This window comes from Argentina silus (assembly GCF_951799395.1).
Source record: "Argentina silus genome assembly, chromosome: 19".
In the NCBI taxonomy this organism is placed as follows: domain Eukaryota; kingdom Metazoa; phylum Chordata; class Actinopteri; order Argentiniformes; family Argentinidae; genus Argentina; species Argentina silus.
Genome location: NC_139673.1, coordinates 8,340,027 through 8,358,798, shown reverse-complemented (window position 1 = coordinate 8,358,798; position 18,772 = coordinate 8,340,027). Strand labels below are relative to the sequence as shown.

The following is an 18,772-nucleotide window of genomic DNA, read 5'->3' as shown; positions in this document are numbered from 1 at the left end:
TAACCCAGACCTTCCTCTACCTCTGAAGCTGCCATTGTCCTTGTAACACTTCACAGTCTGCAGGGAGAGATAAGCTTTACGTGTTTTGGCACAAACAGATCAATCAAGACAATTGAGACATTGAGACATCTTTTTCCCTTGACAACATCATGTCATAATACAAACAACAGAGATGCATTTGTATTGTATAGTTCAAAACAGCTTGGAAGGATCTGCTGCACAGTGGTGGAGTCTACTGCGTGCAAAAAGACTGTTTTAGCCCACAGAGCTAAAGCCTAGAGCAAAAGCTCAGGGAGATAACACACACTCACTGAGCACTTTATTAGGAACACTATACTAATACTGGGTAGGGCCTCCCTTTGCTCTCAAAACAGCCTCAATTCTTCGTGGCATTGATTCCCCACACCATTACACCCCCTCCACCCTGAGAAGGTGTACAGGTGTTTCTAATAAAGTGTTTGGTGAGTGTAAGTCTTCAGGTCTCGGGGGAGAACCACCTCCATTACACTAGTGTGGTTCAATCAGGATATTTATTTCTCATTGTTTTGACAAATCCTTCAGAATCTTGGTTTCAGTGGGACCGTAGACCTACTGTCCTACTACAGGCCCAGGTGTTAATCACTGACAGGAATTATCCCCTGTAAAGCCATAATCTTACAGGTCACATAAGGCCAATAACTATAAGTGTAATAATAAAGGCAAATAAACTACAATGGTGACGTTTCAAGTCCAAAGTTTATGCTCCATTTTCGAACAGATTACAGACAATCTAGAATATAGCATACATATATCTGACAGGACTATTGATTCATTTAGAACATATTTGATCAACTTTAAGGGCTCTGTAGAATAAAGCTTTACCTTATAAAAATGCTTGACAAATACTTTGTGGTTGGACTCAGAGGCTTAATGAGAATGTTAACTGTTCAAATATAACTCTTCTTATCTGTGTATGATGGTGGTTTACGGCAATTATAATTTAGATAACCGATAAGCAATCAGGTTGTTTTGTAATTTTACATTCTATCATTGGAAGACACAGTATCATCCCACTACGCTGTACGTGACCATAGCATGTGGTACCGTTATGTAATCAATTTCACAGAGTATGCACTTCTCAAACCAGGTAGAAGTTGACGACCCGTCTAAAGATTACGTATATAACCATCCCTGGTTGAAAAGGAACCACAACGGTGTCTTGTGTAGTGACACCGCCGTAGCGGACAGGACTGAAAATGCAAGTCGCATTCTGCAAGAACGGATCTGAAACGCCAGAACCTCTTAAAGCAGAAATCAAAGGTAGAGAAGTCAAACCCCTCGCTTATAGCTGCTCTATTACAGGGTTATTTTTTATAGAGAGTTAATCAGAGTTTTCATTTACTTAATGATGTGTTTTATGTAGAATTGTTATCGAGTTAATCGCATTGTTGTGACAGTCCAGTTGTGATGTCTTGTCAGTATGTATTCCCTTGTCAGATAATGTTCCCCCTCTATTCATTGTGGTTTTAAGAGGTATATAAGGCAAAACTTTATTGATGATGGCTTACTTACATTCCACCATTGCATTCCAAGTGTTTTCCTGCATTTTAAGAATATTTTAACATTAATTATTTAATTCAGAACATTAATTTATGTTATCTCAATTTGTAAATTTAACACAAAATGAATCAAAATGTTTGACTTGAACAATATATGATTACAAATGTAGTCAAACATATGTCATCTGCAAGTATCAGAAACGTCTTACAGATTAATACATTAAACATAAAATATACATATTTTTTAACTACATCATTATATTCATAATTACAGCCTATCTAAAGTGAATGGAAATAACAAAATCACTGTTATAATATTTACAAAAATGTGATGAACAGGGGTATAACATGATTGGCAATAATTACTGAAGTAGTAATTAATCATAATTGCAAAGGTTGCAAAATATAACATTAATATTCATGGCATCATCAATAACCATAATTAGTCATCACAAAACTGCTTTGGAGGACCAAGTGTCATAAGTGTAAGCCACTATCATTGTTATTTTTACAATAATGTTCATTAGATTATTACACACATTCTGTCAGAGAGGGAACACTATCTGAAAACAGAACACGATCTGACACAACACCTTTCTCAGTCTATTTAATTTAAACTGATTAAACCTAGAAATTAAATTACAGTTGCTAATAGTAGAGGACATATACCGTATTTGTCATAACATGTGGTGGCTTTAGCTCTATTGATCTCTGAAAAAAAAAGTGTTACTTTCATCCAGGTTCTCCCCCTACTATAGGAACTTGACTAACTGTCAAATCTCTTGAACCTGTGACAAAAACTAGGTGTATATCAAAATGTAACTAGTGGGACAATTTACCACACTGGCCACAGACAGTGCACACAAGTAAGATTTGGACAAGGCACGGTGTAGAATAACGGATCTACAAATCACTGGGTCCAATATTTCAAAACTTTGAATCTAGAATGACCTGGATTATTTTTTGCGATCCAGGATCAGATCTATCTGGCAGATTTTTAGTAGTATAGGGGAAATCAGCCAGTTCGATCTGTTCCTAGATAGCATTCTGATCCAGATTAAAAGTTTTGAAATACTGGGCCCTGCTGCAAGAGATAACGATTAGATTGTTGAGAAATACAGTGCCCTGCATAAGCATTTTTTCTACTTATGGCTCTATACTCTATACGTTTGGATTTGAAATCAAACAATTTCTATGAGGTTAGAGATTGTGTTTTTGTACATGTTGGTTTCACCATTCAGAAAACAAAAAAAAAACTTTTTATTTCAGGCCACCAAAAGTAATGAGTCATATAATGTCCAAATTAAGCACTTATGTTTAGTATTTGATCAATCCTTTGCATGCAATTACTGCCTGAAGTCTGCGACCCATTGACCGCATCAGAAGCTGGGTATCTTCTCTGGTGACGCTCTGCCAGGTCTATACTGCAGCCATCTTCAGTTGTTGTTTGTTTTGAGGTATTTTTGCCAATGCATGTTCAATTGGATTTAAATGTGAAGATTGACTTGGCTAGTCAATAGCTTTGCACTTTTTGGCCCTGAAAAACTCCCTAGTTGCTATGGCAGTATGTTTTGGGTCATTGTCTGTATGAATTTGGAAGCATTTGCTTGTACTCAAACAGACAAGATGTTTCTGTACAATTCAGAATACATTCTGCTGCTGCCATCAGCAGTTACATAACACCATAACACCCCCCGCACCATGTTTCACAGATGAGGTGGTATGCTGTAAATCTTGGACAGATCCTTTTTTCTCTAAACATTCTTCTTGCAATCACTCTGGTACATGATAATATTCATCTTATCTGTCCACAAGACTTTTTTCCAGACTTCTTCAGGCTTTTTAGGTACTATTTAGCAAACTGTAACTAGTGGTTTGCACCTTGCAGTGAAGTCTCTATAATTCGGTTCATGATGTATTCTGCAGATTGTAGTCTCATACTTTAACACCTACCTCCTGGAGAATGTTCCTGATCTGTGGGACAGTTGTTTTAGGGTTTTTCTTAATTATGGTGAGCATTCTTCAGTACCCCACTGTAGAAGTCTTCCTTGGCTTACCAGCCCATTGCTGAGTTCAAAAGTGCTTTTTTTTTCGTTTTAAAAATGTTGTTCCAAAGGTGAACACAAAGTCTACAATCAATACTAGACATTAACAGCTCTCTTAGGCCTGCACACATGACCTACTTTTCTTCCGCAAGGTCATCATGATAATAATACAAGGCAACCAAATACAGAGGTTTATTGATTCATACATGGTCCCTGAAGCTGATCACACACTTGCCTGGATGGGGCAGCTACATTAATCTGTTCTCAGGTCTAGCTCCTTACCACTGTGATAGGAGAGAGACAGTCTGGGGGAATAGGCAATTCATCAGCCACATGACTTTCTTGTCATCCTATTGTTTATAACAGTTTAAAAAGGTTAAGGTTTAAGGTTTGTAGTCCTTATTTCATTACAAACCTTACAAGAGGAATCAGTCAAGTGTCAGGTGTCATGCCTAAACCCCTTGGTAGAACAATATCCCAGTATTTTTAGACAGAGGTAGAAGATTCCAGATTCCAAGTCTTCAGTGAGGATTACATGTATGTTTTCTCATGTGTTTGCAGGCTCTGTTCCTGAATGGCTGCAGGGGACACTTCTTCGCAATGGACCTGGACTTTTCAAAGTGGGAGAGGCCGAGTACAACCATTGGTTTGACGGCATGGCCTTAATTCATAGTTTCACCTTTAAAGATGGTAAGAGGGGGACAAACAACACAAACTATGGAACAAATAATACAATCAAATTGTTTCCAAAGCACTTAAGGCTGAAAATGTTTGTGTTTTATAGGTGATGTGTATTACAGAAGTAAGTTCCTGAAGAGTGATACCTACAAGAGAAACACAGCAGCAAACAGGATTATTGTGTCTGAATTTGGAACCATGATCTACCCAGACCCCTGCAAAAACATATTCTCAAAGTAAGTGCTTCTTTTTTTAAACTCTAACCAGATATCTAGATATCCCACATTCCTACTGTAACTGAGTGTCCCATGATTCATGCGATGTGATGTTAACAGTAGTTTTAAGTCTGTGTTTTGTTTTGTCTTCCAGAGCATTCACCTACCTTTGCAATGCAATCCCTGATTTCACAGATAACAACCTAATAAACATCATTAGATATGGTGAGGATTTCTATGCTTCATCAGAGGTCAACTACATGAATGAAATTGACCCGATGACCCTGGAAACTGTCCGAAAGGTAAGTTCAATTTCAGTTATTAAATCATTCTTCTGGAAACTTAACATGACTGGCTCTGACTTCTCCTCCATCATGTAAACTAAACCATAGGTTAACTACAGGGACCACATTGCTGTGAACCTGGCGACCGCACACCCTCACTATGATGATGAGGGCAACACCTACAACATGGGCACGGCCATCATGGGCTTTGGAAAACCCAAATATGTCATCTTCAAGGTCCCAGTCGATGCATCAGGTATCAGAAACAGTATCATTTTGGGATTACACGTTATCTTATGGTCTACCACTATTTACCTGGCACGGTCTGTCATACTGTATATTCTAGTCTTCATAAACCATCCCTATGAGCCCTCCTTACACAGTTTGGGGGAAATATGTCCCTGAATGACCACACTATATTATTAAATTAGAATATTCCTTACCCTTCCAGATAAAGAGCGTGGGAAGCCAGCCTTGCGGAAGGTGGAGCAGGTGTGCTCTATACCATTCCGCTCCACCCTCTTCCCCAGCTACTACCACAGCTTCGGCATGACGGAAAACTACATTGTCTTCGTTGAGCAGCCCTACAAACTGGACATCCTCAAACTAGCCACAGCTTATTTCAGAGGGGTCAACTGGGGCAGCTGCCTCAAATACGACAAAGAGGACACTGTAAGCTTTGCCTGTTTGATTGATTGGCAGAATGGAATAATGATCTTCTGTGTTTCATTTTGATTTGATAACGTCGGTTGGGCAACACTCCTTAACCTTCCATTCTCTCTCTCTCTTGGCTGTTGTGTTGTTTAGACGCTGATCCACCTGATCAACAGGAAGACAGGGAAGGCTGTGTCCACTAAGTTCTACACAGATGCCCTGGTGGTGTTCCATCACATCAATGCCTACGAGGATAACGGACACGTGGTGTTCGACATGATCACCTATGAGGACAGCGGCCTGTACGACATGTTCTACTTGGAGAACTTGAGGCTGGATAGCGAACAATTAATCGAGAAAAGAATCTTCTCCCCACCAATCTGCCAGAGATTCGTCTTGCCTCTCGGTGTTGACAAGGTATTCAGATTCGGTTCTGCGTTGTACAGTATGCATTGATATGACAGTGTGGTTAAAGTATCAAATCATATACCGCTATGAATTAACTATATATTAATACTGTTTGATTTATATACATTATCTAAAGATAAACACTAGTCTAATGTCTGTCATAGGACACTCCAAGGGAAACAAACCTGGTGACACTGACAGACACAACAGCCAAAGCAGTGATCCAGGAAGATGGCTCTGTTTATTGTTTGCCTGACACACTGTTAGAAGGTGAGACACTTCCGATGCTTCCAGAGCATCACAGTGCTGGGTATGAGATATGTACCAGGCCTACTACTGGAAAAAAACACACTAAGGCCACCTACACACTTTTGGCTCGACAAACCAAAGTTATTAGCAGTAGTCACTCCCATTCTCATTCTCTACAAACGCACCTATCAGAGGGGAGGAAATGCTGCTGTATGTATGAGTACTGTGCAAACTTGAAATAAGCACTAAAAAGAAATAAGCACTATTAAGCATTAAAAAGAAGACTGAGAACTGAATTTAGCTTTAGTGTGTACAGTGCCCGTGAGAGGTCAAATGCTACATAACATATTAGCTATATAATATTAGCTCGTAAGGGATGATTGAAGGACATATACATGTATATTTTTCATCCTTTCATAAGACTTTCATAATGTAACCCCATTTAAGAATATGTGTTCATTCATCTCCATGTGTACACAAACAGGTTTGGAGTTACCAGGGATCAACTACAAATTCAACTGCAAGAAGTACCGTTACTTCTATGGCTCAAGGGTAGAGCTTTCTCCACACCCAAATAGGGTATGGTATCCTCCTCATCGATCTTTCCTGACACCGAGAAGTGGCTCCTCAAATCTCCTGTACTGATCTACTGCCGGCTTGTGTTGTTTCTTATAGATTGGGAAGTTGGACATAGTGACCAGAAAGCACGTGGAGTGGACAGAGGAGAATTGCTGCCCGTCTGAGCCTGTCTTTGTTGCCTCACCCGGCGCTGTGGAGGAGGATGATGGTGAGAGAACAATACCTCACCTCAAAGCTACAAAGCCTTTATTAATCACCAGATATTCATGTCATCGTGGAAGCAGTGAATTGATATCTTCTTTGTTTTATGTTTTTAGGTGTCATTTTGTCCTCCGTCGTCTCACTCAAACCAGAGGTACCCCCCTTCATGCTTATCCTCAATGCCAAAACCTTTGAAGAAATTGCTCGTGCCTCAATCAACACCAGTGTTCACATGGATCTGCATGGATACTTCATTCCCTCTCAGAACACTGACTGACATGTCCAGCAGGGGGAGTTATTGCACTTTTCAAAGATGGGGCAACCTCTCTACTAACGTTGATGCCAAAACAAGTCCTAAAGTAGAATTTACTCTAATTTGTATATGATTTATAGAATTTGTATATGATGTTAACAAAATATCTACCACTTAGTGTTTTTTGAAGAATCTGAAACAGAGAACCATAACCTCAATCAGTGGTTGTATAAAATCAGACATTTTTAATGTAAAAAATATTGCAACATCAACATCAGTCTGTAAAGCTTGACTTGATATCTTCAGTGCCTTTAGTCATCATAATGTAAATGTTTTTAATTTCTGGGTATTTCATGTGCAACAAATTGCTAATTATATATATTTTTTAAATGCTAGTGATGCAAAGCAACACAGCCCCTTTTGAATGTGAATTCAATATTACTTTCATGTGTTTAACATGTACTTTATCGTCTGTTTTAAAAAAAATATATATAAATAAATGTTTTGTAAATGGAGCATAGCGTTATTTCAGGCAGGGCACTCTAAGTCGCAGCTGTCGGCACAGCTGTCCATCAGGTGACAGGAAAGGAAAGCTGGTTCATACTGTACCAGCTTTCCTGCAAAAACACCATCACATGTTCAAGGGTCAGTGGCTTAAAAGCAGCCAAGTTTACGCTCCTCCATAGTATCAGTGTGACATGGTTGCATTGGCTATGACAGTAAGTTTTGTGTGGTTGTCCCATCCACCAACCCCAGCCTCTACCCACTCGGTGGCTCTGTATGTAGCCTACCTATGGGGGCTTGATAAGTCATCGGCTCCCTGCCATATTGTATACTTATATGTTGTGGTCATTTAACTCCCGGGCAGGGAGCTATACAGAGCCAAGCCAACCTATTACGCCAAACTTAAATGTACAGTATTACTATTTTCATGTAAAAATGCTCAAACTGATGTGAGTGTCCTGACTGAACCACTGCTATCTGGTATCTAAACATAGACTTATGTGATATATGACGAGATATGACGTTATTACTGAAAGTGGAATGACCTCAAAGATTAGGTTATGGATAGTGATTCTGTAGGTGCAAGAACACGGCAATGCAACTTGATAGCCATATGAATAAAAGTCTGCCTCTGGTACTTTCAACAATTGGTACTTTCCTTAAAATCAATATGTTTTTATTAACTTAACTGAATAGGACCACTTAATATCTTAAAGTGAAATTTAACTATTAATGTAATGTTAAGTGTCAAAAACTTAAAAACTATCAACTTCTAAGAACCTCTGAAGGATGGCATCTTGAAAGGGTTATTTTTGATCATGTATGATACATTCCTACAAATCCCACTGCCATGAGGTGAGACATCTCTTCAACCATGAAGTAAACGTTTTAAACAAACCTTATTAAATTTCTTGATCCATAATTCAATTAATAATTTCTTGATCCTTGATCCATAATGAACATAATTCATGTTTGTATACTACTGTGGCACAATTTTGATGAAGATGATGAACAGGAGTCAGATGTAAAACAAACAAAACATGAACACAACAGAACAACCATACGAATATATTTAAACATTTAACAGTGTTTTTTTTAGATGGTATGTACTACACTACATAATATAAAAACGTTTTGTGAAACCAAAACAATAGTATTTATAACAAAAAGACAGTAACCCTCCAGATAAATTTAGACCAGAAATTAAACATGTAACAGCAGTGCTACAACAAGTCATAAGTGTCAACACTGAACTATCAAGCAAGTATTTCCAGAAATCGAGACATTTTGTGTGAAAGGTGGAAAGAATGTGTTTTCTTCACAGTGCTACCACCAAATGATTAAGCCTAAGCGTTTCATTCCCCTAAAATCACATCACAATAATCACAACAGAACATAGAGTGCCTAATACTTTTCTTGGAGCTGCAGGGACTTCCAGTAGAGATGATCTGCAATATTTACATGGGTTTTTCATTTCATATTTTACTATTACATGACCAGAAATCTAACAACCTCACAGCAAAACACACGTTACCACACAAGCTAGAAAGTTACTCTGTGGATGAGGAGTAGTTACCTCCTAGTGGTCACATGACCCTCCCTCATGCTTATCTCTACCTCATGCTCAAGTCTAGTCTTAAAGGGACACTTCAACATTTCTAAACCTTATATTCATTTTCTCTGTAGTTTCTATCTGTAGTTATTATCTATTGTTTTAATTACATTCTAGTTTGTAACACTAATGTGTATGGGTGCTATTGAAGATACACTGTAGACACAGTAAAAATGTACAATCCCTTTCTGCAAGTTCAAAGTAAGTACCACTCTTAAGCTACATTTTAAGTTATTTTTTTCATGACAGTTACATCAAAAGTAATTTAATGAATGCAACAGGGTTGAAACACAATTTGGTTTCGTGCCTTGTACAGGTAGGCCTATAATCCTGACACCAATTCCATGAATAAGGTAGGGATACAGGAAAGGTTGTCAGTCGTTACAGGTAATTCCAAGTATTTATAAAACAACATGTCACACTAAACCATCTTATCTTTAATTAATATACTGCATGTGCGTGACCTTTTCCAATAAATATTTTAGCTTGCCAAGTTGGGATCTACAATCCTGTTATGTTTTATGTTTTATCACCACCTTATCATGACAGAAATAGGGATATCAACATCGTTGTGTTTTACAGATAATTCCTGGTCGGTCAAATTCCCAGAAAATGTTTAGAAAATCTCTCTCTACTTCAGTTACACTGATTAGGTGAAATATGACTGTAAAACACATAAATATAAAGAGCCAGAATTTCTCATATCCACATCCAATCCACTAATAACAAGTAACAAAAACAAAAACAGTGATCAACACCTTTTTTTAATTGACTGACATTCCTCATTCATACCACATGATAATTGGTAGAAGAAAATAAGATCAGATAGCTTCTCTGAGTTACAATGCAACTTTTGTTGAGTTGGCTTGTCTTTTCCAACATGCCAACAGTAACAGGAATCCGACAGTTGATTTTTCTAAGTATTGTGTTGTATCTTTACTTCAAAGAAAAGTCATATATTAATAATATAAAGTAACATAAAGTAATACACTTTTTCCAAGAACAATATAGTGCACCTTATCACAACATAATGCACCTTATCATAACAGGTTCAAAGGTACCTCAAATAACCTTTATGGTGCATTGAAGAAGATTCTCTCCACAATCATTCTTATAACTCAAATGCAAATGAATAATCGATTAAGTTGATGATTTTGACTGTTTCTTTGTATTTACATATCTCCACCTAAACTCTATCATTGTTTTCTTGTCTCTGATTACAGTTTTTCTCGACGGCTTACACCATTTATATGAAACTGAAGTTCACATGCCCACAGTGATATCATACATGAGCACAACAGGAACATATATGAGCACAATGTTTTCATCTAAACAGTTAGTCATTTCTCATTCCTTTTACACAAAATGCAAATGTTAAACATATTTTTGCAAAACAGTTAACACAACTCTCTACATAAGACACACAAATTAAGTGTTGACAAACAAAACTGAATTATTTCCTTACACCATATTTCTCCCATTATTGTGAACCTCTACTCCATACACAGTAACTCTCATCTCTGAACAGTTCAACTAACAATCAGTCAGTAATCATAACTGAAATAGGTCATCAGTAGGCCTGGCAGACAGGAGAGAATAGATTACTGTAAAAAAGCATATTGGCACTTTTTGTCAAAGTCAAAGTCAAAGTGGCTTTATTGTCAATTCTTCACATGTCAAGACATACAAAGGAATCGAGAGGACGTTTCTCACTCTCCCACGGTGAGACAGATAAAGTGCCCAGGCACAACAGATAACACATACTAAAAGTAAAACATTCAATAAAAATAATTTAAACAGTGTTCTACAGTAATGCCATTTTTGTTGTTACACTACAACTACCTGCTTGATTTTGAATATTTTAGATGAATTGGACTTAGATTTATAAGAAATCATATTTTCTGTAACAGTTGCAGTACTACCATAAACTATATATCAAAACCTTTTTTTGAAATGTGAAACTCTTACTGTTTTTTCCCTTTGTTTTCAAATGAAAGTTGTTCAACCTGCAATACATAGTGATGGTTATAGTATTTAGTGTGTCATTATGAAATGATTGGTGGATTGAACATTTCATTAGATGACAATGGATACTGTTTTGATGCACTGATTTGCTTTTGTGACATGTATTCTACGTTTTGAGAGTTATAGTGCATTTTGCGAAATAAATGTGGTATTTTGGCAAACGTGTTAACTCTTTAGGGGAAGGGTCAACTGTTTTGAGAAGTTAAATACTGTTTCAAGAAATGCGCTCAAGCAATTGAGACAAACTGTACCAAACCAACAAAGTGGTTTTGGTGATATATGTGGTATCTGACTGGGTGCAAATGCAGTGCAAAAAAAAACCAATTTTTTTTTGAGTCAGGTTTGTTTTTGAGTCACACTGCAAGTAGAGTCTCAGTAACTGCACATGTTCCACTCACGCATAACCAGGAGAGAAGGGTTGCGCAACCCAACACGTGTGAAACATGACATGAGCTCGAAATCATTTTCGAGCTCGAAGTATTTCAAAAGCCACCCATATAAATTATTTTATGGATTTGCATATCAACATGAGTAGTTGCTGTTTATATTCATGAATGACGGAACTTTGAAAAAAATAACACATGAGAGATATGGGTATTATAAATAACAAAACAAGAGAAATGTGAATGGGCTCATTTCCTTCCTCATTTATCAACTAGGCCTAGTTCAAGGCAGGTCTATTGGGTGACGGGATGGGGGAAGGGTCAGTAATTGATCGATCAGGGAACCATAACCATACATTACAAAAGGTGCTACATTTCCACTGACCTGAGGGTCCATCATTAAAGTTGGGTGTAAAGCAGGTATTTGTCACAGGTGGCCTTCTTTTCAGGCTAGAGGTTTTGATTTGATGGACAGCGCTATTGAGCTGGAGCGTGAATTATATGCATCCATTCACAAACGTTTTTCAGATATAAAGTTAGGCTAAAGTCTGGTTAGGTGTGGCATGATTAAAATAATGACTTAAATATACACAAAATCAACATCTTTGAAATGATGCTTTAATGACTGAATTACAAATAATGATTTTGAGAAGTCTGCAATTTATATTCAACCTAAATTTGCCTAACCTTTTGCGTAAAGTTCATTCTTGGTTTTTTACTTTTTACTAAGTTACAGCTTTTGCAGTTGTTGATGTTTCTGGAACTCAGAAAAGCTCCTTTACTGCATGTTAAGTAGTTCAAATATTTATGGAAGAGTACGTATAGTCTGGTTGTGCTTTGAGTCTAAGTCTAAGCAGTCTAAGTCTAAGTCTAAGCAACTTCTTATCTGTCTTGAATATCACCAGACAGATAATAAAGACAGATAAGTTGAATAACCTCTCATAGGCTGCCTCGTGAAATTTACAGCCAAGGGTGTGGTTTTCCGTGTCCTTTATAAACCTTGTGCTGAATTCCATTCTCGCAAGACAGCGAGAGTTAAACAAGGAACTAAACAAATATGGCTTACGACTACGCAAAAAACAAAGAGGAGAGACCAGATCCAGTAAATGCGGAGATCAAAGGTAATTTATTAAAACGTGGAAGTTTTACAGTCTGCATAATTTCGTTGCTGAGTTGTTGGCTGGTTTACAGTAGGCTTCGATGATATGGAATTACTCTCCAAATTGGATAATGGCACAATAAATTGCCAGGAGATTCTGAAGGAATTGAGCACACAAGCCCACTGTAGTTTATAACTTGAGTGACAATGGAACATAGCCGATGACATTTATAATGCTGTTATAAAACTCAAACGAAATTATCTTGACTTGCAGGTAACCTTCCCAACTGGCTGCAAGGCACTCTGTTGCGCGTCGGGCCGGGGACGTTTTCAATTGGCGAGACCACCTACGACCACTGGTTCGACGGGCTGGCCCTTATGCACAGCTTTTCATTTAAAGATGGTAAGATTAATGGAAGTGTTTCTGACATTTGTGATGGAATAATTCAAACAGGATAACAATAAATTTTTAATAAATACATCAGTAAATTCATTAATAAATTCAGACAATCTATCCAATTCAATTTGGTCTGTTGCTTAATCCTTGCTGTGGTCCAATATGGGTTGTACAGTAAGTGCAGTAAATGTATTTATCCATCTTTAGCTATTGCAATTCTGAGAAAACTAAATCCAGTGGTCTAACCATCTTGCAGGAGAGGTAATCTACAGAAGCAGATATTTACGTGGAGACACATACATGGCTAACATGGCAGCCAACAGAATTGTTGTATCTGAAATGGGGACAATGGCATACCCAGATCCGGGCAAAAACTTCATCTCCAAGTGGGTTTCATTTACTTCATAACTAATTATAAACAGCTCGCTCTGGTACATTGTAAATACAGTTGAAATACAGTATTTATCTATGATGATTTTTGCTAAGACCTATTGATGTTTATGGTGACTATGACTATACTGTTGTTGATGTTTATACATCAGGGAACACCTACAATTTAGTTGCAATGACAATGGCAAAATGTTCAGATTGTCCTCTTTGGTTTGCTTTGTCTGTGCTAAATTATATATGTGACCCTATCAAACAAAAACAACTTCTTGCTGATCACATTTTCCCATCTCTCATTCTTTTCTAGAGCAATTACCTTTCTGAACCACACCGTGCCAGATTTCACAGACAACTGTGGGAACAATTTTATCAAATATGGGAATGATTATTATGCCACCTCTGAAACCAACTACATCCGCAAAATAGACCCTGTGACGCTGGAGACTCTGGATAAGGTAATGCAAAGTCTTCATTCGAGTTGCAATCCTGGAGGAACGTAATTGCTTGTTATTTATGAACATTTATGAACACTTTCTTTCCTCCTCAGGTGGATTACCTCAAGTTCCTGGCTGTGAACTTGGTGACATCCCATCCCCATTACGATAAAGAGGGAAACACCTACAACATGGGCACGTCGATAGCCGAGAAGGGCAAGACAAAATACACAGTATTCAAGGTTCCAGCCACTGGTAAAGGTACGTATGTCCACAAAACAGTTTATTTGTGTTTCGTCCCTTTACTGATGTAATTACTATGTACTAAGTTGTCAGGGGGATTGACAGTTCAGTCATTGTGTCAAAACCACTAATTTAAGGTAGCCAGCAGACAGAAGCATAGCACCCCAGGAGCTGTGTGGGAGACCTGACCTAACCTCAACATAAGGAGTTGCTATCTCGGAATCTTTGACATTTTTAACTTGACCGTCACACCTCCTTGATATTGATCTTAATGGATCGTCTTCCACAAGATTCTGAAATATTTCACAGAACCATTACCGTACCTTTCTGGAATAGTGTTGAGGCAGTTGCGTCATAGGTAGAGAAAGATCCTGAGCCGTTTTGTACAATTGCTCCGACAGTTAATCCACAAATAAACAATTGATATCAGATCCATTTGTTATTTAGATCTCATACAAACATTGGCATCCAAATCTCCTAAAGAGGCCTTCTGTACTATTAAACCAGGTAGCACACGTTGGCTGTACGTTTACATTGGAACAGAGAGGGCTTATAGCATATTAATACCATTGTTCAATAAAGTGTCGTTCCCAGCAACTTGTGTATTGTCAACCAACATGAAGTAATTTCATGTCTTCCCCCTCAGATCCCACAGCTCTGAAGAACCTGGAGGTGATCTGCTCTGTGCCCTGCCGCTCTCTCCTCAGCCCCAGCTACTACCACAGCTTCGGAATGACAGACAACTACTTCATCTTCATCGAGCAGCCATTCAAACTGGACATCCTCAAGATGGCAACTGCATACATGAGAGGGGTCAACTGGGCTAGCTGTCTGAAGTTTATGCCTGAGGAAAATGTAAGGCTTAAATAAGAGTCATTATCTTTCGGACAAAACTGAAGGAAAATGTAGGCATAATTGTAAAATGTTTGATAAGCCAACAAAAGTGTGTTCATGTTGTTGTCTGATTACATAGTGCCTAAAGTACTTGTTTTGCCTTTGAACAGACTCTGATCCACCTGATAAATAGAAAGACAGGCAAAGAGGTCGGGACCAAGTACTTCACAGATGCAATAGTTGTCTACCATCATGTGAATGCCTTCGAGGAGGATGGACAAGTTATCTTTGATGTCATTGCCTATGAAGATAACAGCCTCTATGATATGTTCTACCTGGCAGAGTTGAAACAACCACAGTCCAGCAGAACCTTCTCCAGACCAGTCTACAAAAGATTTGTTCTTCCCACACAGTCTGACAAGGTATGGCTTATTACTAATGAAGAAGGCTATCTTGAACATGTGCTGTATGTGTGAGTGATGTCAAGGGAGAATGTTGTGCACCATTATTCCAACTAACAGTCTTTGCTTGTTTCAACGCTTACTGAAGGGGTTTGATGTCGGAGAGGATCTGGTGACACTTAAATACACAACAGCCAGCGCTGTGAAGGAGAAAGATGGCAAACTACTTTGCCAGGCAGAGGTTCTCTGCAAAGGTAAGGCCAAAACTAAAATGCTGTCTTGTGTTACGTAGACACTTAGAATACATAGCAGTTAATTTACTTCCCCAATATTTTGATATTGATTTTGTGTGGTTTTGTGTCCCCAAATCTAATATAACAGGCGTGGAACTCCCCAGAATTAATTATGACTACAATGGCAAGAAGCACAGATTTGTCTACTTGACATGTGTAGAGATGTCAGCAGTGGCCACAAAGGTAAAAGTCCATGTGATGTCATCACTGTTAATGTAACTACGGTAAATGTGTTTTCTAATCTAATCTTTTGTGATAAAAACTGTCATTGTAGATAGCTAAATTTGACATTGAGACGAAGACGATGACTGAGTGGGAAGAGGACAACTGTTGGCCATCGGAACCTGTGTTCATTCCCAGGCCCAATGGAGAGGGAGAGGATGATGGTAAGATTGTCATACAGTGCATTTGGAAAGTATTCAGACCCCTTCACTTTTTCCACATTTTGTTATGTTACAGTCTTATTCTAAAATGGATTCAATTAAATTTTTTCCTCATCAATCTACACACAATACCCCATAATGACAAAGTGAAAACAGGTTTTTAGAAATGTTTTCTAATTTATTAAAAATAAAAAACTGAAATATCACATTTACATAAGTATTCAGACCCTTTGCTATGACACTCGAAATTGAGCTCAGGTGCATCCTGTTTCCATTGATCATCCTTGAGATGTTTCTACGACTTGATTGGAGACCATCTGTGGTAAATTCAATTGATTGGACATGATTTGGAACAGCACACACCTGTCTATATAAGGTCCCACAGTTGACAGTCCATGTCAGAGCAAAAACCAGGCCATGAGGTCCGTAGACCTCCAAGACAGGATTGTGTCAAGGCACAGATCTGGGGAAGGGTACAAAAACAATTCTGCAGTATTGAAGGTCCCCAAGAACACAGTAGCTTCCATCATTCTTAAATGGAAGAAGTTTGGAACCACCAAGACTCTTCCTAGAGCTGGCCGCCCAACCAAACTGAGCAATAGGGGGAGAAGGGCCATCGTCAGGGAGGTGACCAAGAACCCAATGGTCACTCTGACAGAGCTCCAGAGTTCCTCTGTGGAAATGGGAGAACTTTCCAGAAGGACAACCATCTCTGCAGCACTCCACCAATCAGGCCTTTATGGTAGAGTGGCCAGACAGAAGCCACTCCTCAGTAAAAAGCACATGACAGCCCGCTTGGAGTTTGCCAAAAGGCACCTAAAGGACTCTCAGACCATGAGAAACAAGATTCTCTGGTCTGATGAAACCAAGATTGAACTCTATGGCCTGAATGCCAAACGTCATGTCTGGAGGAAACCACGCACCGCTCATCACCTGACCAATACCATCCCTACGGTGAAGCATGGTGGTGACAGCATCATGTTGTTCAGCGGCAGGGACTGGGAGACTAGTCAGGATCGAGGGAAAGATGAACGGAGCAAAGTACAGAGAGATCCTTGATGAAAACCTGCTCCAGAGCGCTCATGACCTCAGACAGGGACAAAGGTTCACCTTCCAACAGGACAACGACCCTAAGCACAGAGCAAAGACAACGCAGGAGTGGCTTCGGGACAAGTCTCTGAATGTCCTTGAGTCTGGACTGGAACCCGATCAAACATCTCTGGAGAGACCTGAAAATAGCTGTACAGATCTGCAGAGAAGAATGGGAGAAACTCCCCAAATACAGGTGTGCCAAGCTGTAATCGCTGCCAAAGGTGCTTCAACAAAGTACTGAGTAAAGGGTGTGAATACTTATGTAAATTTGATATTTCAGTTTTTTATTTTTAATAAATTAGCAATAAATTAAGGCTGTAACATAACAAAATGTGGAAAAACTGAAGGGGTCTGAATACTTTCCGAATGCACTGTAAATAGTCCTCAATGTCATATAGAGTATTTCGGTGGTGTATTTTAATGGACATACGTACATTTTCACAATCAAATATGATTTTAATGAAAGGAGTCTATGTTCATATTGCAGACTGCATCTTTGTTCTTACAGTATGCCCCCTCTACTTTCAGGTGTGATCTTGACATCAGTCATCAACTCCAATCCAGGACAGTCTGGATTCATCCTGGTCCTTGATGCAAAGTCCTTCAAGGAGGTGGCTCGAGCAAACGTGACTTCAGAGCTCCACATGGACATGCATGGATACTTCATCCCACAAGGAAATTAGTCTGACTTAAAGTCTTAAAGTATCTCTCTACTGTACACTAGCATAATGACAACTATGGAGGACAAAGGTCTAGACCTAAATATGCCTTGTAAATAAGGCTGTCCAAACAATTACCCAGTTCTAATATAGCTACATTTTGCACAACACATGATGAAGTGAAAATTAAGTGATAATTAAGTAAAGTATAAGATATAAAACTTTCATGCTTTCATTACTAGTAAGCTTGATTACTATAACGCTCTCCTGTCTGGTCTACCCAAAAAAGCAATTGGTCAGCTGCAACTGATTCAGAATTCTGCAGCACGTGTACTGAATAAGACCAGAAGGAAAGGTCACATAACCCCAGTTTTAAGATCTCTGCATTGGTTGCCTGTTTGTTTCAGAATATATTTGAAGATTATTTTATTGGTTTACAAATCATTACATGGCCTTGCATGAGAGTACATATCTGACATGTTTTCAGGTATGTACCCAATAGAACCCTCAGATTCTCTGGCACTGGTCTTTTATTTGTCGCAAAGCCTAGGAGCGAGATATATGGGGAGGCTGCTTTTAGTTTTCATGGCCCCAACCACTGGAACAGCCTACCAGATCATCTAAGGGCAGCAGAAACTGTGGATATTTTCAAAAGAAAGCTTTTTAATTGTATTGTATTGCATTCTTCTCTTAGTCTATTTAGTCCACTTAGACCACCATCACATTATAAGGTGTCCAACCATCAGTCCTCTTTTCTCCGTCCAAACTTTTTTTACTCTGCATTTTGATGTCTATAAGACTTATACTATATGCACCTTATTTTAACAGTTTGTATCTTTTGTTGTAGTACATGACATTGCATTTATGTAATAAATGTGCTATACAAATAAAGTGTGATTGATTTATTCATTTATAGTGGTTT

At 38.5% G+C, this 18,772-nt stretch overlaps 2 protein-coding genes across 3 annotated transcripts; both read left to right on the top strand.

Annotated features, from left to right (window-relative positions):
* Nucleotides 1-1,235: 1,235 nt before the first annotated feature.
* On the top strand, nucleotides 1,236-7,128 carry bco1l (beta-carotene oxygenase 1, like; the record flags this gene model as incomplete). Its single annotated transcript, XM_083690857.1, has 11 exons — nucleotides 1,236-1,299; nucleotides 4,145-4,273; nucleotides 4,368-4,497; nucleotides 4,631-4,778; nucleotides 4,869-5,016; nucleotides 5,212-5,432; nucleotides 5,568-5,831; nucleotides 5,987-6,092; nucleotides 6,556-6,650; nucleotides 6,747-6,858; nucleotides 6,968-7,128. 11 exons carry the CDS (start codon nucleotides 1,236-1,238, stop codon nucleotides 7,126-7,128), a joined length of 1,578 nt encoding a protein of 525 aa, XP_083546983.1.
* Nucleotides 7,129-12,685: 5,557 nt separating this feature from the next.
* On the top strand, nucleotides 12,686-18,660 carry bco1 (beta-carotene oxygenase 1; the record flags this gene model as incomplete). 2 transcript variants are annotated; one of them, XM_083691208.1, is made up of 11 exons in its annotated part: nucleotides 12,686-12,749; nucleotides 13,002-13,130; nucleotides 13,381-13,510; nucleotides 13,819-13,966; nucleotides 14,059-14,210; nucleotides 14,812-15,043; nucleotides 15,193-15,444; nucleotides 15,572-15,677; nucleotides 15,805-15,899; nucleotides 15,991-16,102; nucleotides 17,720-18,660. In XM_083691208.1, the coding sequence occupies 11 exons, from the start codon at nucleotides 12,686-12,688 to the stop codon at nucleotides 17,872-17,874; spliced, it is 1,575 nt and encodes a 524-aa protein (XP_083547334.1). In that variant the 3' UTR covers nucleotides 17,875-18,660. The 2 variants fall into 2 exon arrangements, with proteins under 2 accessions (XP_083547334.1, XP_083547335.1); XM_083691209.1 differs by lacking the exons at nucleotides 12,686-12,749; nucleotides 13,002-13,130 and having other exon boundaries at nucleotides 13,405-13,510; nucleotides 14,059-14,206; nucleotides 14,835-15,043.
* Nucleotides 18,661-18,772: the final 112 nt, after the last annotated feature.